Below are 27946 nucleotides of genomic sequence, written 5' to 3'. Positions count from 1 at the left end.
ATGAGACCATTGAAGAAAAATAGAGGACGTTCTCCCCTGTTAACCAGGGGCAGAGGGGGGAGGAGAAGAGGGGGCCCTCAACCCCTCCAAGAGAAAGACCCCAAAAGAGTAAAGAAAACGGCACAGAACACACCCAACAATCTTTCCAAACACAAACACACCCCACCCACAACTACCAGCTCTGGCACGGAACCAGTCACAAACAGCAATACCAAGACAAGCGAGGAGTCTACTGATCTGAGGAAACCTGTGGAGCCACACAAGAATGAAGGAATAAAAGAAGAGGAAAAGACAGAAAAGGAAAAAATAGTGGCCACAAATGGAAATGGTACCGTGCCCACTGATTCTGTAGCATCTCCTGCCTCTGCCCCAGCACCGCTCTCCTTGCCTGCAGCCCCTCAAACAAACAACCACAGCCCCTGTTTAGGCTCAGTTTCCAGTAGAAAAACAGCCACATTTAAGGCTCGTGTACCCAAGAAGAAATATACATATGAGCACTTTGCTAATAATGCAAGTGTCAAGACAAACATTCCTACCTCCAGCCCTGCACTCATACTTAACAGTTACTGCAATATCAATAGCAAAATCAGTGACAGTGGGCATGCTACTAATTATGATTTTAAGATTAATCACAATATTAGTAAAAACATTAATAAAACTACTAATGTGAGCATCAATAGTAGTAGTAATGGTAACACTGCTAAGGCTATTAACAATATGACAAGTAGTAACGGTTGTGCTGGGAGCCATAGTACTTATATCAATAGCAGTAACGGTAGAAGTAATAATTGCTCAGGTAATCAGCCATCAGTGCTAACTGTGGACAGTAAAGCTAAAGAAGGAAACCATTGTGTCTCTATGGAGGAGAAAACCCTCAGGAAAGTAGATTCCCAGAAAAATGAGCCTCAAGCTGGGGAAAATGAATCAGAGGTTGCATCAAAATCCGTGCGTTCCTCCTCTACTGATTCAGCAAGTGAGCATTCAGCTGACCTGGATGTTATAGAAACAACAGGACCACACCTTCATCAGAACTCCCATAACCAAGCACTTGTCTGTAACTCGCACCTGAAAGAAGCAAGTCTATCAGATGGACTGACTGAAGCTCTGGCTAAAGGCATGAAGAACCAGAGAGTGCTGGCTCGCCAAGTAAAGAGTAACATGGAAAGTAATGCTGAGACTGCTGGAAATGGAGACTCCTGCCTCTCGTCACCTGTGTTTAAACCAGGGGTGGTGCGAAGGGTGAGTGGTGGTACTGTTGAAGTTCAACTCCAAGGAGAGGAGACCTTTGTTAAATACCCTTTTCATGGTGAAGCAATGGCGACATCATGTCCAGGGGCTGAGAGCACTGTAGAGTTAATTTTAGATGCCCCCCCACCTGGCCTGACACCTGTGGCAGTTGGAACACATGTGTGTGTGCCATTTGGTGGAGAAGAAGGGGGTCCTCTGTTGTACAGAGAGGGAATTGTTGCTCAGGTGGACCCCCATCCCGGTGTCTCCTTTCCTTACCATGTTCTCCTGAGTAAGGACAGAGAAATTGTGGGTGGTGAATTGGGAGAGAAGAAAGAGAAAGGAAAAGTAAATGGTCAGGCTGTGTGTGTGTCTCGACAGAGCCTGAGATTGCTCACGCCTCCTTGGGAGGTCTCACATTTAGATGGTGGAAGGGCAAAGGAGAGAGAACTTGAGAGGGAAAGAGAGGAGAGGGAGCGTCGGGAGGAAATGGAAGTAGAGAGAGAAGTCTGCCAGTTGAGTATTGGAATGGGGATTCTAGGAGGTGTAGCAAGATTAAGTCATAGTTTTTCATATGAAGGAAGTGCTGGGGTGCATACCTATGAAAGTGCACATCCATCTAACCATTCCTCCACTGTGGCCATCACGGCCCATGGATGTGGAGATACCTACACCAACAGAGAAAGACAAAAACAGCCAACTACTCCGGAAGAAGATGTTGAGGTATCTCGCCTTAACATGGGCCATGTTATTGGTTCAAAACCAAATCCTGGGGTGCCTCAGCACAGAAATATCATCTCCAAGTCCAGTGGCTATCCTATTTCCTCTCCCCACCTTTCTGTGGTGCGGGGCCTAGCACCCCAGAATCTCTCTACCATAGCCAGTCCTCAGCCACCCCCATCCCATGCCTCACTGGGCACTGAAGTGAACAACACTCCTTCAAACCTACCAACATCCAAGACCACTCCCACTCAAACTCCTACACCCACGTCTAGTGTGGGATCCTCATCTACCTCCTCTCGTTCCAGGACTCCTTTGTCACTAGCTCAGCAGAAATACAAAAAGGGTGATGTGGTATGCACGCCTAATGGTATTCGAAAGAAGTTCAATGGAAAGCAGTGGAGGAGGCTGTGCTCTAGGGAGGGTTGTATGAAGGAGTCTCAGCGTCGAGGGTACTGTTCTAGACACTTGTCCATGAGGACCAAAGAGATGGAGGCAGCAGGTGCAGAAAGGGGAGGAGGAGGCAGCAGTTCAGGGACAGTCACACCTTCTGACCTTCGTGGAAGAGCAAGCAGTGAATTTGAATGGGACGATACATCCAGAGAGGGCAGTGAAACCAGTAGCAGGGGAGACTCCAGACCCCGTTTGGTCCTCCCTTCCCTCCTCCCTCATGAACTGTCATCACGGTTTGACTTTGATGAGTGTGAAGCTGCCACCATGCTTGTTTCATTAGGGAGCTCTCGCTCTGGCACCCCCTCCTTCTCCCCCATCTCCAATCAGTCACCCTTTTCCCCTGCCCCCTCTCCCTCACCCTCTCCACTATTTGGTTTCAGACCGGCCAACTTCTCCCCTATTACTGCCTCCCCAGTCCTGCAACACAGGAGGCACAGGCAACCCAGTGGCACAGGAGGTGGAGGGGGAGGGGGCAGTAAGGCAACAACCCCAGCTGGAGGAGGAGAAAGGGAGAGACACACTTTGGGCATCCAGCCTTCCTTCCACAGTAACCTGACATTCACAGTCCCCATGAGTCCCAGTAAGAGAAAGGCAGATACCCCGCTTCCACCCCCTCTGCCCTCTCACCACCATGATTACACACCCAAAACAGAACTGGAACAGGGAGACCTCAACAACTCTGTCAGAGTTCTGTCTCCTCAAACACCAGCTTCACATTCCCACACTCACACACCCACCTTTTCTAGACCCAAAGGAGTAACCACCCCCTCTTCCAGGCCCCCATCCTCCAATGCTGTCTCCCCTCCTCCTCTGCTGGTGTCCCCAACTCCTCCTTCTCCTCTCACGACGGACGGTGGGCCTCGTTGTGTGGTCCCTGCATCCCTGCGGACCTTACGGGACTCCCCTGTAATTGTGAGGAATCCCGAAGTCCCACTGGCAAAATTCACAAAGACCCCATTGGGAAGAGGAGGAGGAGGATGTGGAAACGAGGGAGGGATAGATAGCATCTCATCTAAAGACATTGCTCTAACTCCCCTAACTCCTCAGCAAGTCTCTGGCCTTCAAGTTCCCGTCCCCATTAATGCTGCTGCAGCCACTGTACCCAACAGTGCCGTCCTCTTGCGAAGCCCGGCCCAAACTCTTGTGCTTGTGTCCCCAACACCTTCATCCCTGCCCCCCACTGACACCCCAGCAACCTCCCTGCAGACCCTGTCAGTTACCGTTAGCACAACTGTCACAGCCCCTGCTCCCAGCAGCACAGAGAGCTCTGGGGAACGAGAGGACAGCAGGGGCACCGGGTTTGATGGTGAGGTCCAGCAGCCAGTTCCCTGTCACCCTTCTCCTACTGCTCTGCTACCCTTGATCCTGCCAGCGGAAAGTCTGCACCCGGTCCCTCGAAAGGAGATCATCATGGGACGTCCTGGCACAGGTGAGCGTCGGTACATTTGTGTGGTTGTATATTGTATGTGAGCTTTGTGACTTTGACCACATCAGGTGAAAAGGAGCTTCATTTATTAAATGAATGGAAAGCATGTGCAAAAATATGCATCTTGTAAAACAGAAAATGTAGATAACTGATATTTATTCATGCAAAATCAGTGGAAAGATGTATCAAAGCTCAAACTTAATAATTATTTGCAGAGCTAAATGTTAATATTTTGAAAGATCATTCAAGTCATACCTAATTCCTGCTGGACATCTAAAGTTGCACCTTTTAATGTACAATTAAAAAAGTAACTAAAAAAAACCCTTTTCATTTGAAAGACTTACAATTGGGAAACTAAATGTGGGAGGTATTGTTTCTGCTGGCAGGTTTTTTTTTTCCATTAAGGGGTTAAAGCCTCTTGGAATATTTCACTTCATTGTCATAACATAATTTATTCGTTTGTTAGGATTTAATTGCAAATTTTTCACACAAAATATATAAGTTGTATTTAATAATTATTAGATTTCTTTTAGGGTTTTTTTTGTCAATAAATGTTAGTGTTACTTGAATTAGTCATCTTAGCTGGGGCTGAGAAACTAGGTTTTACATGCCTTGTAACAGCATTTTTCAGCAAGATGTAAATAATTCTTGTGCTCACACGCTAAGAATCCACAGAAATGCAGTAATTGTGCGGGCAAATCCTCAGAGAAGTATAGAAGAGAGAATAATCAGGAATTTAGTTTAAGATACTGCAAATTAGGTTAACATTTAAATACAAAACAGCCCAGTTACGTTTAAATGTAATTTTATGAGTTGTTCTTTTTGTTTGGTTTTTCACACACACACACACACACACACACACACACACACACACACACACACACACACACACACACACAAGTAACTTATTCAAATAACTCACACACACACACACAGACAGACAGATCAAGAGTTCAGATTTCAAATTGGCATGTTTTTGAATAGCAAAGATAATTGCTTTGTAATTGCTTTCTATACGTCATATTTCTTTCTGATCATTTAAAGCAGCCTGCTGTTATTATGTTGTGTTGTGTCTCAATCATTAAATAAATCAATCTCAGCTGAGCACACAATCCTAAACCCTAATTCTTAATATTTTTTAACTGTCAAAAAGGATATATATATATTTTTTTATTTTGTTATATATGACTTTACATTCAAATTTTAATAGAAGCTTGAATTCAGATAAACTTGCCATGACCTGTTTATGTTGATGCCCAGTGAAAATGGATCCTGCTAGCCACCTTGTTGTTGTCCCGTATGACTACTCCCAGTTCTCTGTACAGCATACTCCAGTCTGAAGGTAACACTCACAAAATGTTAAATCTGGTCATGTGACCCGTGTAAGCCCTTGGAACAAGCACCTGTGATTCATCAGGTCAGTATTAGGGTTTTTTCAAATGCTGCTACTGATGACTAATTCACCACTATATTCCCTAAAATCACTTCTCAATACCCACTGAGGCTCAAGTGATCTATCTCAGCAACTTAAAAGAGAAAGCGATCTTCTTGTGTGTTAAGATTTTGGGAAGAGAACCATGTCACACTGTAGATCATATAGACTTTAGGGATACATATTTAATCATTTTATTCTAAACATTTAAATTCATACAGACTTGAAAGTAATACATTTTTGTTTTCCATATTAATTGCAAATGGAAAAAGAAAAAAATTTATTTCTCTGTTTTCCTGTGTGTGTATCTCAGAGAATGTGTGTGAGGGGAAATGCAAAAGAGAGAACATATACATGGATGTGCTTGCTTTGGTGTTTTTTCTGTTTTCTATAGAGATTACTCCCTATGTTATAAAGGATTAGCTTTGTCAGTGTTGGACAGTCCTTCTTACATTTCCAGTCATTACAGACAGGAATTCTGACGATGAGGGGTGATAGTCACACCTCACCATATTGCCAAGACACAACAGCATGGGGTAATAATAGAAAATTAATAAAGAAAAGAATATAGTTCTTTAGATAAAACAAACAGAGAAATAATGTTATTAAGACTTGTATTTTTGAATCCATGTAACACAAGAAGTTAACACTTGAAACTAAAAGCCTATATGTGTATGAAACTAAGAGCCTACATAAACCATATGTAGGCCAGTTATAACCTATTTCATACATATTGTTTTAGATTAGGTGTTATACGGAAAGAAAAACAAAAGCAGATAGAAAGACATAATGTTTTAAGAATTTTATGCAACCTCTCACTGATTCATTTGCTCATTTTGTGTCCGAGGCCGACTTCCTGACCCGAGCAACTCTTTTTCTTTCACACAACACGCTTTTTCCGCTGACTCTTGCTGTGTGCATGGCCATGAGTTTGTTTATTTTATAGTGATTCATGCGACATTATAGTGAAACACGGTGTGAGGAGACACCACAGCCAGCTATACCGAAGTGGGTTGATTCCTGACGTGCATCTCTGTGTGTAGGTTATATACTGAGAGTTTCAGTGGATTGTGTGGGCGTGTGAAGAATTTCTTTTTGCAAACTCCTCTGTGGAAATATGCTGTACCATACAGTGTGTCTTTGCAAGTGTGTGAGAGAACATTATTCATCGTCAGCTGAAAATGAAGAGTCTACTTCTCGGTTTTGTTACATGTGGACGTACAGTCTTAGTCAGAATAATTTACAACATCTTTTACCCTTGCTATTTGTGCTCTTATCGCTGTGTGGATGTTCATGAGTGTGTCAGAGACGTGGGCCGGGGAGGGAAGCAAGCGCTGTCATTTTGAGTGTACGGTCTCTCCTCAAATTACCCCCCTCCTCTTTTTTTTTTGCAACTGAAAAGACCTTGAATGAATGAATAAGTGAATAGCACCTGTTTATGTGAGTCCATGCACTTAGTGCATATGAAGAGGGCATGCGGGGCAATGACATGCAGTCAGAGACTGAGTTTGTTTGCAGCTGGAAAGTTTGTGTGGGTGTCTGTGTGTTTGTTTCAGCTTATGAAAATGGCCAATTGTGAAAAAGATGTCCTGCTAGTTTTTTTTTCTTTACTTATATTATTTAATACTCATTCATGTTATGTTAAACTTTGTCTAAATATTGAATCATAAAGATGAACATAAAAATCTTGTTTGATTTTATATTTGAGGAAACTGAATAACACAATGAGGAGCTGGCATTCTAAATCTCACGCAACACTATTCTCCATGACCTTGAAGTATATTAACATTATATGTATGTGTACGGACTTTTGTGTTGAGTGTCAGCAGCACGATAAATTTCTGATCTGATCTGTGCTGAAAAAAGAAAAGAATAGAAAAAGAAAAGAAAAGTTCAGGAATGTTTAAGCTGAAATCATCTCCAGTTTATTAACCTATTTTCAGCAATGACATCGAATTATTCAGGGATTGGAGATAGTTGAAAATATTAGATGTTTTCATTTTGCTCTTTTAAAAATATTCTTGAAATACTACAACTTGACAATTACAGGTTTTAATAAAATAAACACTGAATGCTTCTGTAGTCATGAGCGAAATTTGAACTAAAATAAACAACTGCAACAAACATCACAGTTTAGAGAGAGAGGTAATTAAAGGTTATCTGTCATCTTACTAATTTTGTTGTAGCAACATAGATCATATAGAGAAGTGTATGATCTGAGTCTATGCAGACAGAGGCCACTGGAAATGAAGGAAAGGGAAGCTGTTTGCGCTATATTGAATTTAAAACAAAGTCGTTTGTGACTTATTTTTCTTCTTTCTGCTGCATAATTTAACTCATACACTCTGATATGTCGTGGTTTTCCTTCATTTGCTCAGAACCTATGCCCCCCCAACTGAGTTAAGATGATTGTGACGCACTTCAAAGCACAATATGAAACTGTTGAAGAAACGAGGCTGAAAGCTGTTTGGGACAAGACGAAGTACGACCCCCCCCTCCTTATAGTGTCACATGCGTGTCGCATGAGGTGTGTGTGTCTGCATGTGTGTGTCTGCGTGCGGTTTTGTATTTGTTTCTGAGAACGGAGTAACAATGTGTCAATCACTGACAACCGGATATGATGTGTGAGCTCCAAACGTCTGTTGCCATGGCAACAAAGCAAACATCACACCAATGTAGCTTGTACATAACAGAATATTCACTGAATATTTGCAGATAGAAATAGGCCCCCACGCGCTTATGTAGGGGTGTGTGTATGTGTGTGTGTGTGTATGTGTAAGCGCACGGCACGTGTGTTTGTATCACCTTACCCTGAGAAAAAGGAAGAACTTCAGTGCACTCACATGTGTTTACACACCAACATGTTATTGATGGCTCCTTACTGCATCTCAGGTGTTTTAGTCAAAATTCCCTGACAACAGACAATCCTGGATGATTGGAGGGTTTCCTCTAAATTATTCATCGACTGAAGAGTTCCAGAAGAGAGTTTTGAAGATTAAAATCTTTATAATTAACCTTTATTTATGACAAACTTGACTTTATATGTAAATTAAAAGTAATTGTAGGATTTTTTGCGCTGCAGTTTCTGTGAGCGCAGCACTGAAGTGTTGATGTGCATTTGTTCTTCCATGTAAAGATCACCAGCAGCTACAGCTTCCTCTGCATAAACACGTAGGGAAACTATCCGGCTTCTTAAATACTACTTACGTCTGCAGACACTATTACCATTAGAAATGATTGTTTCATTAACAGACGATAATTTAATGCCCTAAAACATTTAAATTAGGAGAAGTTTCAGTGTTGCTCATCAGTATCAGTATATTGAAACAGTTAGAAATTACAGAAAGAAAGATTTGCAATGCAACTCCCCAATATTATGAAGGATGCATAATTCTCTGTCTCCTGTCACACACATAACCGTTTGTAGGACACTGAGTAAACACGTCATACACCCCCTAAATACACGTGAATCGACTTTTTTTTTTTTTTTTTTTTTACGATTGCACGCGTCTTTTTCTCTTGCTTTATTCCATCTTTATTTATTTTTCTGTTTTCTAAAATTGTGACACTTTGTTTTTTAACCCTTTGCTTCATCGCATTGCAGTGCCATCGCCTCTCCTCCTTTCCACTTGGCTCTTCTCATCCTGGTCTACCCGGATACGGATACCCGGGAATAACATCCCCACTCCCTCCCGCCCCTGCTTTACGTAACGCTTAAAGCCCTGCATATCCTCCCTGGCCATGGCAACAACCACATCTGGATCATGCAGCCATCTAGAGTGGCACCAAAGCACACATGTGAAGCCCTCAAGACTTACCACAAAAGTAATGTGCAGCGATAATCCAATTTCCTATTGGGTGAATCACACTTAGAGGAGATCCTCAAAATGCATGGCTGCAGTGGGAATTCTCAGTCTGAGGTGACTCCAACACTTGGAGCACTTGCATGCAAAGTTAAAGCTAATTTAGATTTTGTTTCCCTTTCAGGGTCAACGTCTGCTAACATTCACTGCTCTGAGGAGATCAGAGTTTCCATGTGCTTCTAATATGCCCAAGTTTGGAACTAGTTGGTGTTGTACTTGTGAATCTCTTTTCTCTGCTTGGTCCCACTCTCCTCCTTTCCTCTCCTTGCATTTGTAGTCCCATGGTCTCTACACTGGTTTTGTGGCGCTGGATTTTCATCAGGCACGTATCTGCAGGCTAGTAGTGCCCCCAGATGGCCAAAAGTAGACATTACAAATTCTTATATTCACTTGGTTGTGCGATTTATCTCCAAACACCAGTCTCAAGTTTGTATTTTGACATCATCTTCCCTCTAAATTTTGTCGATGTGTCGAGCATTAATCTACCTGCATATGAAGCCAGCTTATATAAAAAGTCTTTATTTGGCTTTTGACAACTAGCCTCTGTAGCTGTCAGTGAGGAAGGTTTACTTTGCAGCATTGAGTGATGTATGAAGTTGCATGTGTTGTTTTTAACTTTCAGTGAAACTCATTTAAAGCCACTGTTTTTTGTTTTGTTTTGGTTTTTTTTTTGTTTTAAAAAAAAAACAAAAAAAAAACTAAAACAATTCCCATTTGTGTCCCATAAAACCACCCCTGTCTGTGTCCATAAGCCATCAACAAATTATTTGTTTGGTACGGTGGTCAGTGGCAGACTGACGACCACAGGCGACATCAGAACCTGTGCCCAACATAGCTGTTGCCATGGTAACTGCAAAGGACTGGTAGATCGAGTTATAATTGGACAGCGCAAATGGTGGGTTGTGGGAGGGAGCAACACAGCACAGGGGTGGAAGATGAATTAAGGGATGAGAGAAAAGGGGTGGGAGAGTGAGCGAAGGTGGTGCTCCGTCTGCATAGCGCCAGTGTAGGTAAAGGGGAGGAAAAAAAGTTTCTTGTGCAATGTCACGCGGCATTTGACAGATGTAATTGGGGGGTAGATGCATGCATGCCTGTGCTCACATAAAAGCATGATGTATGTAAGAGGAGACTAAAGAGCTAATAAAAGCTGCAAAACACCTACACCAATATTACACTGCCAACACAGAGAGCAACTTAGCTTACTGGAAATTTCTCTATGACTGTTTTTCTTCATCCCTTCTCTTGTATTATTGTCAGTCATCATTACTTATTTCTGTTTTAAATGACATAAAGCTAGAATTTTGCATTTCCCACCAACTTCTCATGTTGTCTTCACATTCTCTTTGGTACTTCATACAAATGCATTGATCAGTTTTTTTCACCGTACCTGCTCAGCTGTAATGCTGACGTCCAAATTCTTTCCCTATACTTTCTTACATGGTCCTATACATTGTTTTGCTTTGAATCAGTCTATAACTTTTCATGCAAAGATTACATTAAACTCAATAGTCTACCTAAATAATTGGTCAAATATAGTTCAATTCAAAGGGCTTGTAATGCTTATCCAGGGTTGTAACCAGTAAGCAGCCACAGTAATCCTTCTTCTGCACCCCTGCCCTCTTTCACCCTCTTTGCTTTTGACTCAGTGTGTCAAGCTGTCCAACTCTGTCCAAATCTTTACCATGCTGCATTTGCTGGATTGACTTGTTGAGAGCTCAGCACAGTTGATAAGCCTTAATCTCTTGCTCTCGCTGTCTCTTCTTCTGGTGCTTACACAAGCCTTTCTACTGCACAGAAGCCCTCAGTCACTCCATATTTTTTACAAGGCATGAGACACTTCATCAAAGATAAAATTATAAGAGATAAAGCTAGCATGGTCACTTTACAAAGTTTTTTTTTGTATGGGACATTACTAAATTTATAATTTTTCTCTGGTTAGTTGCATAGATCTGAATAAATATCTTTGACAGTATTTTGTTTATTCTTTGTTGAGAAATCAAAGTTCAACTCAGGACACAGAGGGTTAACTTTTTTTACTTCTGATGATGGCAGCTGCCAATGGCTCTCATAACATTATTGGTCAAATAGCAAAACTCCTGATGTACTGAGAGGCTGGTGGTGGTAATTAAGTCCCTCCCAATATTGTATTTTTCTTTCATGAGTCAGACTGAGCATGACTTCTTGCCTCAGCGTTGCACATACATGCCCTCTGTCTTTCTACGTATGTCGTGTGTTATGTAGCATAGATACGTTTACTTGCTTTCTCTTTGTCTTACTCAAGCCCCCCCCCCACACCCTTCCTCCTTTTAAGAGAAGTTCTGTTTTCACAAATTGTTTTTCTCTCAATCCCCCATCTCACCCTCCCTTCCTACCTCTCCTGCTGAAAATGACTCTGTCTATTTTTACCCTCTGGTCCTCTCCTAGTCTGTTCCACCCATTTCCCTCTCATTTTAACCATCCATATTCTCATGTTTTGTCATTGTCCCTAAGAGTTTTTAATCTTAAGATTTATACATTTTTTCCATCAGAGGGACATTCTCATGATAGAGAGATATAAACATGGACACAATTTGATTTGGCTTTTAATGGTGGAGAATTATATAACTTGCCTCCCGACATTTAGAGGAATTCTGAAAGCAAAAACACAATAGAGAGGGTGTGGAGCTATCTTTGCACCGAATGTGACAGATTTTTAAACAGTGAGCTAGGTGGCAATAATATATACTCAGACAAATAACAAGTTTAATGAGTTTTATGCGATGCTATATTGACCCATCGCCCTCAGCTCTTGTGTAGATTGCATAGAAAGACCTAATTCACATGGCAGCCAAACAGTAGATGGCACACTGGCGCCTACCTGCTAGGATGGTCTCTGTAGGTATTAAAGCTGGAGCAGAGGATGTGTAAGTGGGAGGTAGCTTATTTTAATTCTGTTAAGCAATTGGTTGGCCTACATCTGAGTGTCGGCGTTTGATTGGCTGTTTCACACATCAATCAAGGTTTACTACGACTCCTACACCAATGACACGATTCTGAGAAGAGGTTACGGCTAGAAACACTAAAAATACACTCTTTAAGCGTTTTCTGAATTTCTGGTTCTTTTCCTTCATTGATATCTTAGAGTGCATTACTTCTTATCATTGATCTTATTAAACTAGTAAATATTTTGAGGGGAGAACAATCTATGGTTGTAAAACCGGGTGTAATTTGCATATGACTGGCATTCCAGCGCACAATTCGGCCAATCAGAATACCCGGCGGGCAGATGACAGGTGGCTACCTTGGCCAATTACGAATAGACTCTTCTTAATGGGGCGGGACAAGCCTGGGCGAGGTTGACAGGACGAGAAGGGGAGGGGGGCGAGAACGGGGAGGGGGGGGAACAAGCAGCCTAGTTTACAACAAGAGGAAGAGGGAGGGAAAGAGAAAGAAAAGGCTAAGGTTTCACAAGAGAGAGAATTAGACTAAAATAAGGTTTTAAACGCGAACTAGGAGACGCGAGGATGGTATACGAGGAATCTTCTGGTCCGAAACAACACCCGTAACTGCGAGAATTAGACGGACTGGACAGCGCGCACGCCGACGTCGTCCGTACGGAGCGGCTAGCTAACCTGCTGCAGACGAGCGGATCTCTCACGGCTTTAACCAAACGTCGGTTCTTTTTAAAGCCCCCCTCCCATGTCACATTTGGGGCTTTATTCTGGCATCTTTAACTGGTTATTTGTTTGATGCCTCGTAAGCTTGTCTGAGGAGGACGGAGGGGATAAGAATAAGAAGAAAAATAGACCGATTCGCCCCCTTTTCTCCTCGCTGATGGAGCCAGGAGTGTTCACCATGGTCGCTTTCATCGCTGGGTTGTAGTCTTATCAGTCGCTAGCTTATGTCAGGTTTGTAGCCTGATTTACCAGGTAGGACAGAAGCTGCTTTAATGCGAGTCTGTGAGTAAAGCTCTAAGCCTTGGGTAGTTATAGAGGCATTTTTTTCTGGTTGCTCTCTTTTGGTGTAAACTGATGTATAGCGGCTGTTTAAGCACAGGGTGATGGATGAATGCACCACAATCACGACTTCTGCTCATGTGTGTTTTGTATTGGTAAACTCGGGTCGGATGGTTAGTTTTCAAAGGTGATTTAGTATTTTCTTTTTGATAGTTTAATTGCAAGTTTAATACAGGTGCATATCACAATTCCTTGAGCATGTAATGGGAGGGACAAGTTATTTTTAAGTACTGTACATGTCAGACAGTCCTCGTTATTTGGACAGTCGATAGATGTTATTATGCCTTTTGTAGTTTAGAGATGAAAAGATTTGCATTTGTTTTGCCCGTGTCTGTGCGGCGAGTGCACGACCAGGGGCGTTCCCGAGAGGTTGGTTCAATTTGGAGCGGTGCACTTGAGGCTCCGGTTATTGCGAGGGGCAGCTAAAATTGTGTCCCTCTGGCTACTGGATTGAATCAGCTGTTCTTAAAGTTAACGAAAAACACCTTAAACAGTAAGTTTGCCCCCCACAAGAAAAAAACAAAACAGGCAGATCACCAAGTTTTGGTGGTTCCGGAGCTGAGCATTGCAGCCTTGTCGATACGGGGCTCTCTTACATCCACCCCTCAGCTGTTTGAGTCGGGCGGGGGGGGTTTATGTGCTTTTTACTACCTACCGAGCCTACCTACCCTCACCTGAACTGTGGCGCAGGGCACAGTTTGAGATGGCCCAGAAAGACTGCGTAGTTCCCGGGCGGATGTTTTAACCCAGGCCGTGGATGGGCCAGAGGCCTTGTTAACCCCTTCTTGACCAAACTGCTGTAGTAATGTAAACAAACAAGGGAGAGAGGGCATCGGGGGTAATTAGACCAAAGGGAGGAGGAACCTTGCCTTCGATGATTTTCATGTTTTTAGCGTTTCATCTACACGCCTTTGCGTTCTTACAAAGTCATCTTAAGTTGGTATTTTTTATTGCAGTCGTTTATAGTACATTTTGTCCACTGATTTCGTTGGGGGATTGCTGCGTCTGCTTAGTATTGCGGCAATCAGTGATCCGGACATCTGGGCCGAACTCTTGTAATTTAAGTGCAAAAAGGATCCCTCTATTCATCACATGATTGAAATCCTCGTCATGCTGGGTTGTGATGCTGTGGTAATTGTGAATGTTGACTGCAGTCTGAGGGGATGAAACTGGCACCGACATCTTTGAGCACATGTCATCTACGAGCTTTCCAGCAATATCAGCATGAGATTTTGGATTTAAGATGATCCCCTTCCTGCCTTTCTGTACATCCTAAAACAAAGAAAAAAAAAAGACCATATCGTTTTTCTCTTTTGGAGACACGTCAGAGATTTCATTCAGCTATGTTCTCATCAGAGAATCCTCAGTATCTTCGCCAAGGATTAAGCATGTTTGGTCAGTACATGTGACATGTTTCTGTTTGTATAATAAATTAAATGTAAACTTGAACATAAACCAGTACCCAGGTATTCTTTAGTTGTAGTGTAATGTTTAGCCTTTTCTTGAGTAAGAGGAATATTTTTGTTATATGAAGACGGATTTATAAAATTATTTTAAAAAATGGAAATAAGTACAATAGGCTCTGTTGCATTTTTTCATTTCTGTTTGAGACTCAGTGCAACAGTTTTATTCTTCATATTGCCTATTTTTGAGAACAGAGTCTTTTTGTATATCTGCTGTGTTTGGAGTGATTTAACCAGTTAAGTGGATGGAGGTCTGCTGTGACGGCACAGCTATTCTCTGTAATTGTAAAAAGACTGGTACTTCTCTACAGTTCCAGATGTTAACCACTTCCCTGGGTAGATGGTTAAATGAAATCTAGTAGTGCTCTGTTGCTACATTCCCACTGTTTTCACCATAATGCTGGGTCCTAGTTTGTGTTTGACCTGCTTGCATCCACAAATAATATAACTAATTTTGAGAAATTAAGAAAGGTTAGCCATAGCAGTAAGAATGCACCTGTAGTGTGGGTGCTTTACTGAAGCCTGTGCAACACCACAAATAAGGAAACCGTTTCTTGATAATCAGTGTGAGAAATCCTGCTTCTTTTGAATGTGGTCTCTGAGCTGGATACTATATGGTGCAGTTATAGACATTAAATGGCATTATTGCTGTCCTCTGCAGTGTGGACCAATGTAGAGCCCCGATCAGTTCCAGTATTCCCTTGGCATTCACTGGTCCCCTTTCTGGCACCCACCCAATCAGATGCTTCTTCTCATCCAGGAGAGGGCCAGCACCCAGTCAATCACCCTCAATCAGCTGGTTTAAAGACAGGTAGAGTATACATTTTATTGGTATTATAGACATTTTTTACATGTTTTCACCATCTAATTTTGGCCTGTACAAGTTATTGTCTTCTTTTTGTTATTCCTCAGAATGTCAGGGTGTGGCAGCACTTTCACAGGAGCCTGCAGAGGCACCTCCCACTGTAGAAAGAGGTCCCCCAACCCGGCCTCCCCCTTCCTCTGATGAGACACTTCCAGAGAAGGGCGAAGTAGAGAGGGAAAGACCCGACAGTGAAACTGAAAGTGATGTTGATGACCCGTAAGAGCATGTTTGTTTCATATGGATTTTACTAGTGAAGGCACTACAAATGAAGTGAAGGCACTAGAAATGCATACACTAACCCTATAAATGTCCTTATATTAAACAGTTATGTACAGTATGTGTCCAAGCCAGCTTTCCCAGTAGGTTTTTTTGTCCCGCTGTGTACCCACACAGTTAGGAAGCGTGATATTTTCTGTATACTTGCTTTAATTTGAGAATAAGAACTTAGTGCCAGAACAAAGCAGATAAGAAAAAAAGCCTTCCATCTCCAGTCTTACTACATAAAAAGAAGTCGCCAGGCTGTCAGCCATTAAAACAGTTGAATTAATCTGCTGATCTATCTCATGGGAAGGGAGCTACTTGGATGTCTATTGTAAATAATGGCAAATGTAAATTACAGAACTAGTATTTTATTAAAAAACAGACAGTGGACAAAAATATATAATCCTGCCTGGACTTCAGCCTTGAGTAAAATGTGCAGTAAAGATTATAGTCCGAGTGATTTCTTTGGCGTCTCTTAGCTTCCTCCCGGGAGTCGTACCTGAGCCGCCTCTCTCTACATCGCCAGTAAAGAGACGTACACAGTCCCTCAGTGCGCTGCCCAAAGATGGAGACAAGAGCAGCCCAGGAAAGGTAGTTTTTATTCTTCCATTCACAGCGTTGCCACGGTCAGTTATTTGGATTGAAATTGGTAATCTAATGAGTCTCTGCTCTCTTTGTTTGCTCTTTCAGAGGGAGAAGGATCATATCCGGCGACCAATGAATGCTTTTATGATTTTCAGTAAGCGCCATCGAGCGTTAGTGCACCAGCGGCACCCAAACCAGGACAACAGGACAGTAAGCAAGATTCTTGGGGAGTGGTGGTACGCTCTGGGACCGAAAGAAAAACAGAAGTATCATGACTTAGCTTTCCAGGTACAAAGATAAATGAGCAGTCAGAGAACTGCTTTCACTTTTATGCCTGATTAATGAATTGACCACATATATATGTTTAAAACTACTCCTCTTTTACTAGGTCAAAGAGGCCCACTTTAAAGCTCATCCAGACTGGAAGTGGTGCAACAAAGACAGAAAGAAGTCCAGCTCTGAAGGCCGTGGGATCCCTGGGGCCAAAGAAATCCGAGAGAGGAGCATGTCTGAATCCACAGGTTTGTCTTACTTGTGGTTTATATTGTGTAACATGCACATAAATAGCATTTGTCATGTGACTTGTTTTTATCCTTCTAGTCCTTTAACTGTCCTGTTTTGCCCTGTGATAGAGCCCCAGTCTGTGGATCTGAAGAGTGTAGGTCCAGGATTGATGGGTGTGTCTGAGAGGACTACAGGAGAGGGGCACGTGGGCCAGCTTACCCGTCCCAGAGCCTTCTCTCAAAGTGCCATGCACAGCCTGGATCGAGCCGACAGGGCTAATACACAAGCCCTGGCAGAGCTGGCACAGGTAAAAGTGAATTACTTGCTGGAAAGCAAAGTTTGTAACTATGACTTCAAGTATCACTAAAGCTATTTGATGTCTAATTCAGTTGCTGGAAAAAAGTAGTCCCCTCTGTCAGATTATTTTGTTGCACACATGTACATATAGTCATAAATAAAGACACTGATATGACCACACTAACACTTGTCTTCCTGTTTGCAGATGTGTGGAGATGGCGGCAGCCAGTTTGCGAGCCATGCCCCTCCAGTGTCACAGACTCAACGGGCGGTCAGTGAAGACATGACCAGTGATGAGGAACGCATGGTGATCTGTGAGGAGGAAGGGGATGATGATGTCATCGGTGAGAAATTTGCCCTATTCTACCCATTAAGCCACTATAGATTAAAGAGATAGTGTTTGTTTACTGCTTCCTGTGTGAATGTAAAGCATCTGCTGGTTGAAAATAACATGGAGAAGCACACTTTGCAGCTTAATTTGGCTAAATTCAGCCAGTTATTGACTTCTTCGGGATATGGGATTTTAAAGATTTGCTGAAAAGACCATGATAGAGTTGTGTCAGATATATGCCATGCCACTAAGTTAAGTTTTAAACAGTAATTCTGAGCATTCAATTATAAAAAGGTGATTGACACATGCCTCTGACTTGTAATACGAAGTCTGATATCTACAATATCTGACACTCATTGTCTTCCACACAGTGACAGAATCTACTTTAGTAAGAAAACATGTTTGGCTGAATGGCTTCAAATGCCAAAGGCGCCATTGATGGCTTTGCTCTTCTCACCAGCTGTTTTGTTTGGATGATGCATTCTTCAAAAGGTTTTTTTGTGACAAAAAGAATAATTATTATAATAAAATCTCCTTCTAAATTGTTAATAAACTAGAAGGTTCTCAAACAATTTACATTTGTCAGCCAGTCTCAGGCTAGTTGTGACAGTAAATAATAGCAAAACATGACTATAAGTTTTAGCATCTTTTTAACTTCTCTGACTGTACAGTTGTGGTGTAACTCTTGTGTTTATTCTTAGCTAATGTTGACGAATACACTGATGAGTTTAGGTGAACAAATGTACATTTTACTGTAGTAAAATATTGTGATGTATCATGTGAGCGTTTGAAAAGTTAATTATTACAAAAGGTTGACAGTAGGTAGATGTATATGAAAAAAAAAGACTACAAATAGGATTAGTTCAGTTTGTAGGAACTATACATTGTTTCTGTCTGGTTAGATCAATATATTGAAATACAACAGGAAACAATATTTTCTTTTTTCAATTCCATCAACACTGCAAGGCGAGAATATTAAAACTCCCAGACCAGAGATAGGAAAAGTGTTATAAGGAAAGTAAAGTGTAGCTGTAGTGTATTTTGCTTTTCCACAGAGGACCCTTATCCCAGCAGCTCAATAGACCTCAAATGTAAGGAGCGGGTGACTGACAGCGACAGTGAAATTGGTTCAGGAGACGAAAATGATCGGAAGGTAACATAATTTGTCTCCAGTTGTTGGATAACATGTTAGTTTGTCTTTTTGAGTATTTTTTCCCTTTGTAACACACGTCTGCTCTCGATTTCAGAGAGTTTTTGCTCCAGTCATCTGTTCTTCTGCATCGTCCACATCCTCACATCACACTCCCCATGGCCGGAGTGTCTCACTTTCCTCTTACCCCAGTAAGCGCTACAACGAGGGGAGATCAGGAGGGGTAGGGTTTTTAGACCATAAGAGGAAAGAAAGGGGTGAGGGAGAAGGAAAGGACACTTTGGGGAGTGAAGGCAGTGGAAGTGTGCAAGCCCCTTCTCTCTCTTCTGGTCAGTCAGTCATGTCCACTTGTCCAGCTGGAGGGCCTCCATCTTCAGCAGTTGGTCCGCTTGGAGCAAATCCACTACTGGGCATTGGCGCTGTGAGGGTGGCCTCCACAGTGGTGACCAATGTAATGCGTCCTGTTATCAGCACACCTCTTCCCATCGCCAGCAAGCCTAAAGATGGAGGCACTTCATCTAGCCCGCATCCTCCAGAGAGGAAGTCTCTGACTCCCCAGCAACAACCACAACTTCTGATTGGACCAGGAGCAGGAGGTGGGGCCGCAGCTGCAGGGGGTGGGTACTACTCTTCATCATCACCGAATCCTGTAGGTGCAGGTGTGGGTCCTGGTGGTGTAGTGACTAATTTAGTGTTAGGAGGAGCTCTTTCTGCACAATCTGCTGTACAGCTCATCACTCCCTCTCCTCAGCCTCAGCCAACCCATCAGCAGCCCCTTCCCTCCACAGCTGTTTCAGCTCAACAAAGCCAAACTAATGGGCCCCTGCCCCTGCTTCAGCCCCAGTTCCTTCCTGCTTCCACCCTGGCACCCCCTGGGACTAACAAGGGCATCACCCAGGTTCAGTACATTCTTCCCACCCTACCAGCCAACCCCAACCCCAAGAGTCCACCTCAGCAGCTCAGTCAGCCAACCAGTATCTTCAACCTACCTACAGCTCCACCAACACACGTGTCTCTGCCCAACGGAAAACAGCAGGGTGCAAGTTTACCAACAGGATATTCTAGTCCAGCAGTGGGTGTGGTCAGCGCTGGATCTAGAGGTAAATGTTTTGGACAGTATACTATATACACCTAGAATTTTTGTCATAACTCCTGATAAATTGTTCATTCCCCCATCGCTCTGTCTTTATACATCAGTGCAAACACAGTCTCCAGTGCTCCAGGGTAAAATGCTTGTTCCCATGGCAACAGTACGGACTGCTCCAGCCCCTGCCCATCAGTTTCCCATTGTGGCTCCACCTTTTCCTGTCCAGAATGGTGCTCAGTCTGGAAGCAAGGTCAGAGAGCACTTTAATGGATCCAATGACAATTTTCAAAACTTTTTTTTTTCTTGAAACATGACATAAAAATGCAAGTTATTAAATGTTCAGTTTCTATTTACAAATTTATTTTTGTTCTTTTCCTTTATGACTTCTCCTTGCTGGTCCTCTCCAGATAATCCAGATAGCTCCCATGCCTGTGGTCCAGCCCCATCTGCCTCAGGGTGGAGCAGTGCATCCTTCCAGTCCCTTCCCTGTAACAGTGGGCACAGCTGCTGTAGTAGCACCAGGATCAGCTCCTTCCCAGGCCGTACTTCTGCCACAATCTGCTACAAGGTAGCAAAAGTCAAAACTGTTGCAAGACTTTATGTTATGTTGCAGATTGTGTACAGAGAAAAACATAGTCATATAGCATCCTTAAAAAATTGATAGTTTGGCCTGATGTGAAAAATATTATGAAAGTGGAACTATCCTGATAAGCAATTACTGAATTGCTTTGTTTGTTCTGTTCCATAGTTAATTATTATTTGCACAGAAAAATCTAACATTTTCAATTAACCCTATATATATATATATATATATATATATATATATATATATATATATATATATATATATATATATAATTTGAAATATCTTGAAGTGTTCATGCTTTGCAGTTGCAAATAATTGCTCCTTTTTTACATATACTGAATATTCTTTAACTTGCTTCTGTTAATCTGTGGTGTTTTGTGTTTTCCTGCCAGTCACATCTATCACAGACAGATGAACTCCATATTATTACAAATCAGATATCAGGAAAACTTAGAAACAAACTATATGTCAGTATAAGCTGACACAAATGTAATAAATGGACCTGTTACTTGTTTATTGTTGCAAAAGAAACATTTAATTCCAAATGGACTGAAGAAGCTCTTCAATATGAAAAAAAATGTCTGGGCTTACTTCAGAATTATGTGTAAACTTCACTTAACCTGTAAATAATCCCACTGAAATTCTGAATCCTGAAATAGATGATGTTAGCATGCAGAGCATGTTTTTTAGATAGTTTACATAATAAGTTTGCTCATTAGACAGATGATAAAAGGTTCATTTCATGGTGTTGGAGTATTGAAATATGTTTTTCAATAGACTTGTGATCCTCACTGTTAATTCAACAAGAGCCTCAGTCAGTATACTAAGACAAGAGGAGAGCCGCTACCACCCCCAAAAAAAGCGTTCCCACGCTACGTTGCCAAATCAGTAACATTCAGCTTTTTAGCAAGGAACTGTTTTCCTAAATATTGCACGGAGTAATGGCATTCTTTTTCAACAGTATATGGTGAAAATACAATAATGGCTCCAAAATGTCCGTGTTTCTTTTTCAATATATATGCAGAGCTACTGACGGAGCTTCTCTTTGGCGGAGTTCGGTGGAGCTGAAATTAGCCATAACTGGCAACTCTGACAGGACCAGTTAGGGCCGTTACGACAAAGTTTTTGCAAGCAGCCTGCAGCTCATGTTTGTGGAGAGAACTGCACCGTTGAGGATCATAATGACTTGTTTAGATAGCATTTTCAGAAAGCCAGTGGCTGCTTCACGAGCCCCAAGTCAAGAGTCGGTGAGCCGCATGCGGCTCGTGAGTCGCGCGATGAGGAACACTGCAAAAGACAAATGGCAGATTTCCTTAGAAGTATGTTTGCCCTGTTGTAGATATTAGAACAAAATAAAACTGAAAAAGCATTCAAATTTGTACAAATATGTTGTATTTTTCTCATACTTCAGCTAATGATTTCTGATGATGTGGAATAAGTACGATAAGACATCAGGAGCTGTGCTGTTTCTTTATAGCACAAAAGACCAAATTTCCTAAAGCACAGTGAACAAACAAACCAAGAAACCAAATTCCTGCAGGGGTGCAACTGTAACAGCCCAGCTCTATTCTGGATGTGTTAGTCATGCTGCTGGTGGCCCGAGTTGCCTCTGCCTGCCACCCCCACACTACCTCTCAGCTCCTCACACTGCACTAGTCATATAGTGCTACTTGGCTGTGATGCACACTCATCAACTGACCCTCACTGCAGCACTTCTCTTTTTGTCTTCCTCTTTCCTTCTGATCATGGCACTGTTCCCTACGTTCTGGGTCTGCAGTCTGCCTTACTATTGTAACACGTTGTCGTCTGTTGCCACCACTGCAAAACTCCTAGCTTCTTTTGTTTTTCTCTTATCTATTTAAAAAAAAAACACACACTGGCGTGCTCTCCCTGTGACTCTATTTTATGTCTTTTATATTTCTCTGCATTTTGTCCTGTCTAATCTCTTCTATTTCTTGACCCCCTGTCAAGAATCACCTATGTTCAGTCAACTCCAGGGGTCCCTTCTACATTGCCTCTAGTCTCCACAACAACTGGCTCTACCCCTACCCAGCAAGCTCTACCAGTTCCTGGATCGGCATATGTTCCATCACCCCTGACAACACTTGGGTTCACAGCCATTGCACCATCTGGACAGACACTGGTTCAGCCATTGATTGCAGGTCAGTACTTCAGACAGGTGAATTCTGGTTATAGACAAAGTCTGACATTCAAGAAATGAGCTTTACTCACATGGGTAAACTATGACCCTGCAAATATCTACTTGTTTAAATAAAGTCTCTCTATCTCAGTATACAAAAAGTTATTCAATAGAAAAGTTTGGATGACAAGTATGCAGAAACTTCTATGTATCTTACTTTATGACTGTAACTACACTGTCAGAACCCACCTTTCTGTCTTTTGAGTAATGTACATAATATTGCTGAAAGATCAAACTAAATTTAAGGTGCTTGTGATTTGCGTATATGGTTCCATTTAAAGTATTTTATACTTCAGCACCACAATACTTGCCATATTTATTGTAAATATTACACTTTGTTACAAGAAAAGTTATTTTTAGTTATAAGATTTTTCCAGATTACAATTTTCAGTTGCAAAATTTTTTTTTTTTTTTAAATAATCTGATCATTTTAAGAATAAATTCCTCTAAGTTCGGTTTTCCTTCTTCCACTTCCTGAGGTATTAAAAAAAAGCTGCCTGGTTTCCTGGAAGTTTCTATGTTTTGCAGCTAACTAGCTACTCTTACCAGTAACTGTACAAAATATTAACTACCCAACAGTACTTACTTATTCAGTATATAAAATAGAATCTGATTTATATGCCCAACACGCATACCTTTGGATAAAGAATGGTTGGATATTTTAAGCTTGTTTACCCTACGACGTGTCCCAGTCAGTCCGTGTTAGCTGTTGGCTCACTGATCGCTGACAGCACCATTACAAACTATCTCCATCATGTGTCTTCTCTCTGGACATCTAATCCCATGACCAGACAGCTAAAGTGGTTTGGATTACAGGATGCAGCCACAGTTTCTGAGCACGTCATGTGAAATGTTTGTAAATGATCAGTTTCCTCTTCTTTCTCCTTCCAGGTCAGCCACCGCTTATAGCCACAGCTCAGTCCCCACAGCCCTCCACCTCAGCCCCTGCCTCAGGCTCCGGGGGCCAGATAGTTACTGCTATATACCCTCCATCAACTAGTGTTTCCATGGCAACAGGGGTGGTCTCTGTGGCAGCCGTTCCCCCCAGTGTGGTCTACTCTGTCTCTAGCCCTTCAAGTGCTTCCCCTCACATCCTGCCCAAACACACAACAACCCCTGCTGCTGTCACGCACCTCCAGCCACATCCGGACAGACCTGTGGACAGGCACCTGTCTCCAGACAGATCAGCCGATCGACAAAATGACAGGCAGGCAGAACTGCAGACACATCCAGAGAGACAGACACAGACCATCAGCAGTGGCAGCTCAGCTGCACCTCCTAGTGGTTCAGCTGTGTCTATAAGACCCTGCAGTCCTCCCCTTCAGATTCAAGCACCTGGTATGATTGCCTGTGCTGTTTTCATCAAGCACAAATGTCCCAATTAGTTTGAAATCCTTTTTGCTATTTATTTAATTTCTTTTCCCTGTTTATTATCGTTTACATCAGGTACACCCAAACTAATGCAGCTTCCAGTCAGGATCCCACAGAAAGTGAAGGCAACAGTGGCAAACATCCCCGTTGGCAGTTATGATGGAGGAGGCCGTGGGAAAGACAGAGAGCGGGACAAAGACAGGGAACGAGAGAGGGAGAAGGAGCGGGAAAAGGAAAAAGAGAGAGAGCGAGAAACTTCAACCAACAGTCATTTCTCCTTTGATCCTGAGCCAACGGGGCAGACGGGGTCTCCATCAACACATCCCACTGAGGAGCTGACGTTCTCTGACAGAGCCCTGGAGGCCTCTAGTACATCAGACTCCTCTGACGCAAGAAACAGGGAAAGCACAACCACCAAAGAGGTGAGAGGATCATCGTGCTCTCTAGTACTTGTAAGTAGTTGGAGTCCACACAATACCATTTGTCTTCTTGTATGAAATGCCTGCGTTGAACTCTCTTTGCAGGCTGGATGGAAGGAGTCGCTCCCCTCCTCTCCTCTTCCCCCTCCATCAGCCACAGAGCCTGCTCTGCCACCCCCACAGACTGACAAAGATGGTCCTGCACCCAAAAAAATCAAAGCCCGCCCACCACCACTCAAGAAGACCTTCGACTCTGTGGACAAGTGAGTCATTACCTTTGAGAATTTTTCATGTAGAAATTATTGATGGACAGTGTATATATACTGTACGTTGTGTGTGTGTGTGTGCTTGTTGGACTGGCAGGGTGCTTTCAGAAGTATATTTCGAGGAGCGCTTTGCCGAACTGCCAGAGTTTCGGCCCGAGGAGGTTTTGCCTTCACCCACCCTGCAGAGCCTGGCCACTTCACCTCGCGCCATCCTGGGCAGCTATCGTCGCAAAAGGAAGAACTCAACAGGTTTAAGAGCTTTTTAGGGTCCAGTGGCATGCTTTCAGACTGCATTGTAGTAGAAGTGACTGAAATAGATGGACTGGAATTCTAGCTCTGTTTGACATTTTATGAAATGAATCATCAGATCCAATTGAAATTATGGCAATTTTAATTAAATCTCTTCTTGTATTTTGGGTTCTCAAATAATTTCCCATCTGCTTCCAGATTTAGATTCGGCCACTGATGAACAAGTGTCCCCGAAGAGGAAGAGTCGGCGACGTTCCAGCTGTAGCTCTGAGCCAAACACCCCTAAAAGTGCCGCCAAGTGTGAGGGAGACATCTTCACCTTTGACAGAGCAGGTAAAACATGGAAAATCCTGGGGGAAGGGGGCATATTTTTAATATATGTTATTATTTGTTTCTGATTAATTATATAGTTTCATTTAAAGACAATAAGAGGCTTAAAAAGGAAGGGAGCATTCTTTTTTGTCTTTGTGTAGTTTTCATTTGTATTTGCTTTCCTCGCAGTGGACTTACTCAAACTTTTAATCTCAGAGGTTTCACAATAAAAAGCTGAAATGAAGAGCTAGCTCCTGTTTGCTTCTAGTCATTACTCTGCACCCAGTGGGAAACCAATAAATGTGTTCAAAATACTGGAATATGTCATTAAGATTTTATTTAGCATCAACTGCTATATGATATTCATAATTATATAGATATCTGAAGCCATCACTGGTTCTCTCTCTTGCAACCAGTTCATTTGTTCTTTAAGTGCAACTTTGCAGACAAATGTCATTTTAAACTGTTCCTTTAATGATTAACCTCCGATAGAGACACAGTATATACAATATGTGATTTTAATTATAGAGAAAATGATGGCTGATGAACCAATGTGGAGACAAAATGTCCCTAAAACGGTTTGATAAAATACATAAGAGAAATTTTAAAAGAATGGATAAATAAATACAAGAATAATTTAATAAATTAGTTGTAATTGGCCAGGTTGCTTCCTACATCACTATAAACAGCAAAGTTTGATAAGTATAACAAAAAAGTGCAGGTATTATGGCAAAAATGAGCTCCAGCTTCAAGACTCATAACTGAAATCCTGTAACATGTCGGATACCTACGGATACCGATGGGTGGCCTGCAGGAGATAACCGCTGGTAATGGATCATGTAGTAATTATAACAGGTGTGTGGGTTCAGGTTGAAGAAAATGGAACTGTGCAGGACTTGACGTTGGAGATTTATTTCATTCAGCTTTTCAATGGCCAACACGGCATCATTCATAGTCTCTTCTAGTTCAGGGCTAAAACGTCTTTTTATGGAGCTGCATTTTCTGCTCGTGATAACTTAACAGGTTTTCACCTTTTATCAAAAGAATTTCATCTTTAAAAAAAAAAAGTAAAAGAAACTGGAGTGGCTTAATGACATGAGGGAGTATAATATAAAAAACTTCTTTTAACACATTTACTGCAAAACCAAGAACAATATATCCATCTTCCTTCATCCCAGTTACCAATTTCTCAATCTGTCCATCTCCCTCTTCAGTCTTGTTACCATGGAAGTGCAATTTGTTGTTTGTGGTCTGAAAAGAGTCTAAGCAGTGCCTTAAGCTTAAGCACAATTCTTCTTTTTTGTTTTTATCTTTTTTTGTGCTTTGCAAAAACATAGATGCATTATCGCCACTAACTGGTCCGGACTGTGGAACAGAATGTTTCCAGGAGCCTGAGTTGTTAAAACATAATTTCCTCTGCTACATTTTCACAATCCTGGATCCCCCTCCTGTCAGACGGCCCATTTTGAGAATCGCCCTACTTTGAGAATCGCTGCTTTACTGAAAAATGACTTCACTATTTCTAAATACTTTACATGTTGATATATTTCACCAAATGCAGCACATGACATTCACATTTTTAGAAAGAATTACTACAGAAGAAAGGACGCTATAAAAAGGCATTTTGTATTCTTCAGCCATCCTGAGCCTGTTTAAAGCAAGGAAGTTTTGTTTTTACCTTAGAAGCCTTATCTAAACAAACAAACAAACAAGAAATTTCTTGTTTGACTTAGAAGAAATGATAATGATGGTCAGCTGAAGAATAAACCGACCGATATGATTCTTGCTTCCCTAGCTACAGATGGAGAGGACATCCTGGCAGAACTGGAGTTTGAAAAGGTGCCGTATTCCTCCCTACGACGAACGCTGGACCAGAGGAGAGCGCTTGTCATGCAGCTGTTCCAGGAGCAGGGCTTTTTTCCATCAGGTACTGCAGAAACACCCACATAAACACACACCTTGTATTTTACACACAAGCAGTTTTCCTCATGCAGGTATTTTTGCTTGCAGCTCAGGCCACTGCAGCGTTCCAGACTAGATACTCAGACATATTTCCCACCAAAGTCTGTCTCCAGTTGAAGATAAGGGAGGTTCGGCAGAAGATCATGCAAACGGCGACTCCCTCTGATGCCTCTGGTTTAGGCCCCTCCGATTCAGCTGCTACCCTCCCTGGACCTTCCGGCTCCCAATCTGGGGATGTATCTGGGAGAGGAGGTGGAGACTTACAGGATGAAGAAATGGAAAAGGAAACAGAAGTGAGTCCGGAGGAACCTCGGGATTCCCAGGACTCCTCTAGATGAATGATGAGGAGAAATGAAATCTATGAAGCATTGACTGCTCCCGTCACACCTTTCCACCCTTAAGTTTATCAGTAGTCTTTACTTTTACCTGGTCATAACCTAATTTCTTACCATCTGCAGCTGCCAACCTTTGAGATGGTTTTTTTGCAATGTGTTACCTTTTCACCCAAAAAAAAAAAAAAAGACAAAAAAAACCAAAAAACAATGAAACTGATGTTTGAAGAAGTCGTGGCATAGAAAACACCACGTGTACACATCCTCCAAACTATTCATTCCTGCACTTGAATTAGCACTCTGTGATGACCACCTTTTGAAAGAAGTACCCTATTGATGCCAGTGGACTAAGGACCGTCATGTTCAGCTACACTCATTTGCCTTGAAACGGTTCTCGTTTTGGACGTTTTGGACAGAGAAACCTGCTTAGGCTGAAATGGTTAACAGCTAGCAGTTTTTACAAAATTCTATGTTTTTGATATTTGTTTGAAATGTTTTAGATGAGTAAAGGCAGGTGAGAGTCTGCTTGGAAGAACAACCTGTATGTTTACTTAACTAAAAGCTTGTCTTTTTGTTTCTGCTGACATTCG

At 42.1% G+C, this 27946-nt stretch overlaps 1 protein-coding gene across 1 annotated transcript; it reads left to right on the top strand.

Annotated features, from left to right (window-relative positions):
• On the top strand, positions 1–27378 carry cicb (capicua transcriptional repressor b; the record flags this gene model as incomplete). The annotated part of the gene is made up of 20 exons (XM_079241198.1): positions 1–3829; positions 15241–15390; positions 15492–15660; positions 16185–16296; positions 16396–16578; positions 16679–16811; positions 16923–17101; positions 17297–17435; positions 18478–18575; positions 18670–19672; positions 19770–19909; positions 20067–20227; positions 22217–22407; positions 23337–23783; positions 23892–24238; positions 24341–24498; positions 24599–24750; positions 24949–25083; positions 26858–26989; positions 27073–27378. The coding sequence occupies 20 exons, from the start codon at positions 1–3 to the stop codon at positions 27360–27362; spliced, it is 8148 nt and encodes a 2715-aa protein (XP_079097324.1). The 3' UTR covers positions 27363–27378.
• Between the last annotated feature and the right edge of the window lie 568 nt (positions 27379–27946).

This window comes from Telmatherina bonti, assembly GCF_933228915.1.
Source record: "Telmatherina bonti genome assembly, chromosome: 5".
In the NCBI taxonomy this organism is placed as follows: Eukaryota; Metazoa; Chordata; class Actinopteri; order Atheriniformes; family Telmatherinidae; genus Telmatherina; species Telmatherina bonti.
This window is presented reverse-complemented; position numbering and strand designations above follow the sequence as displayed.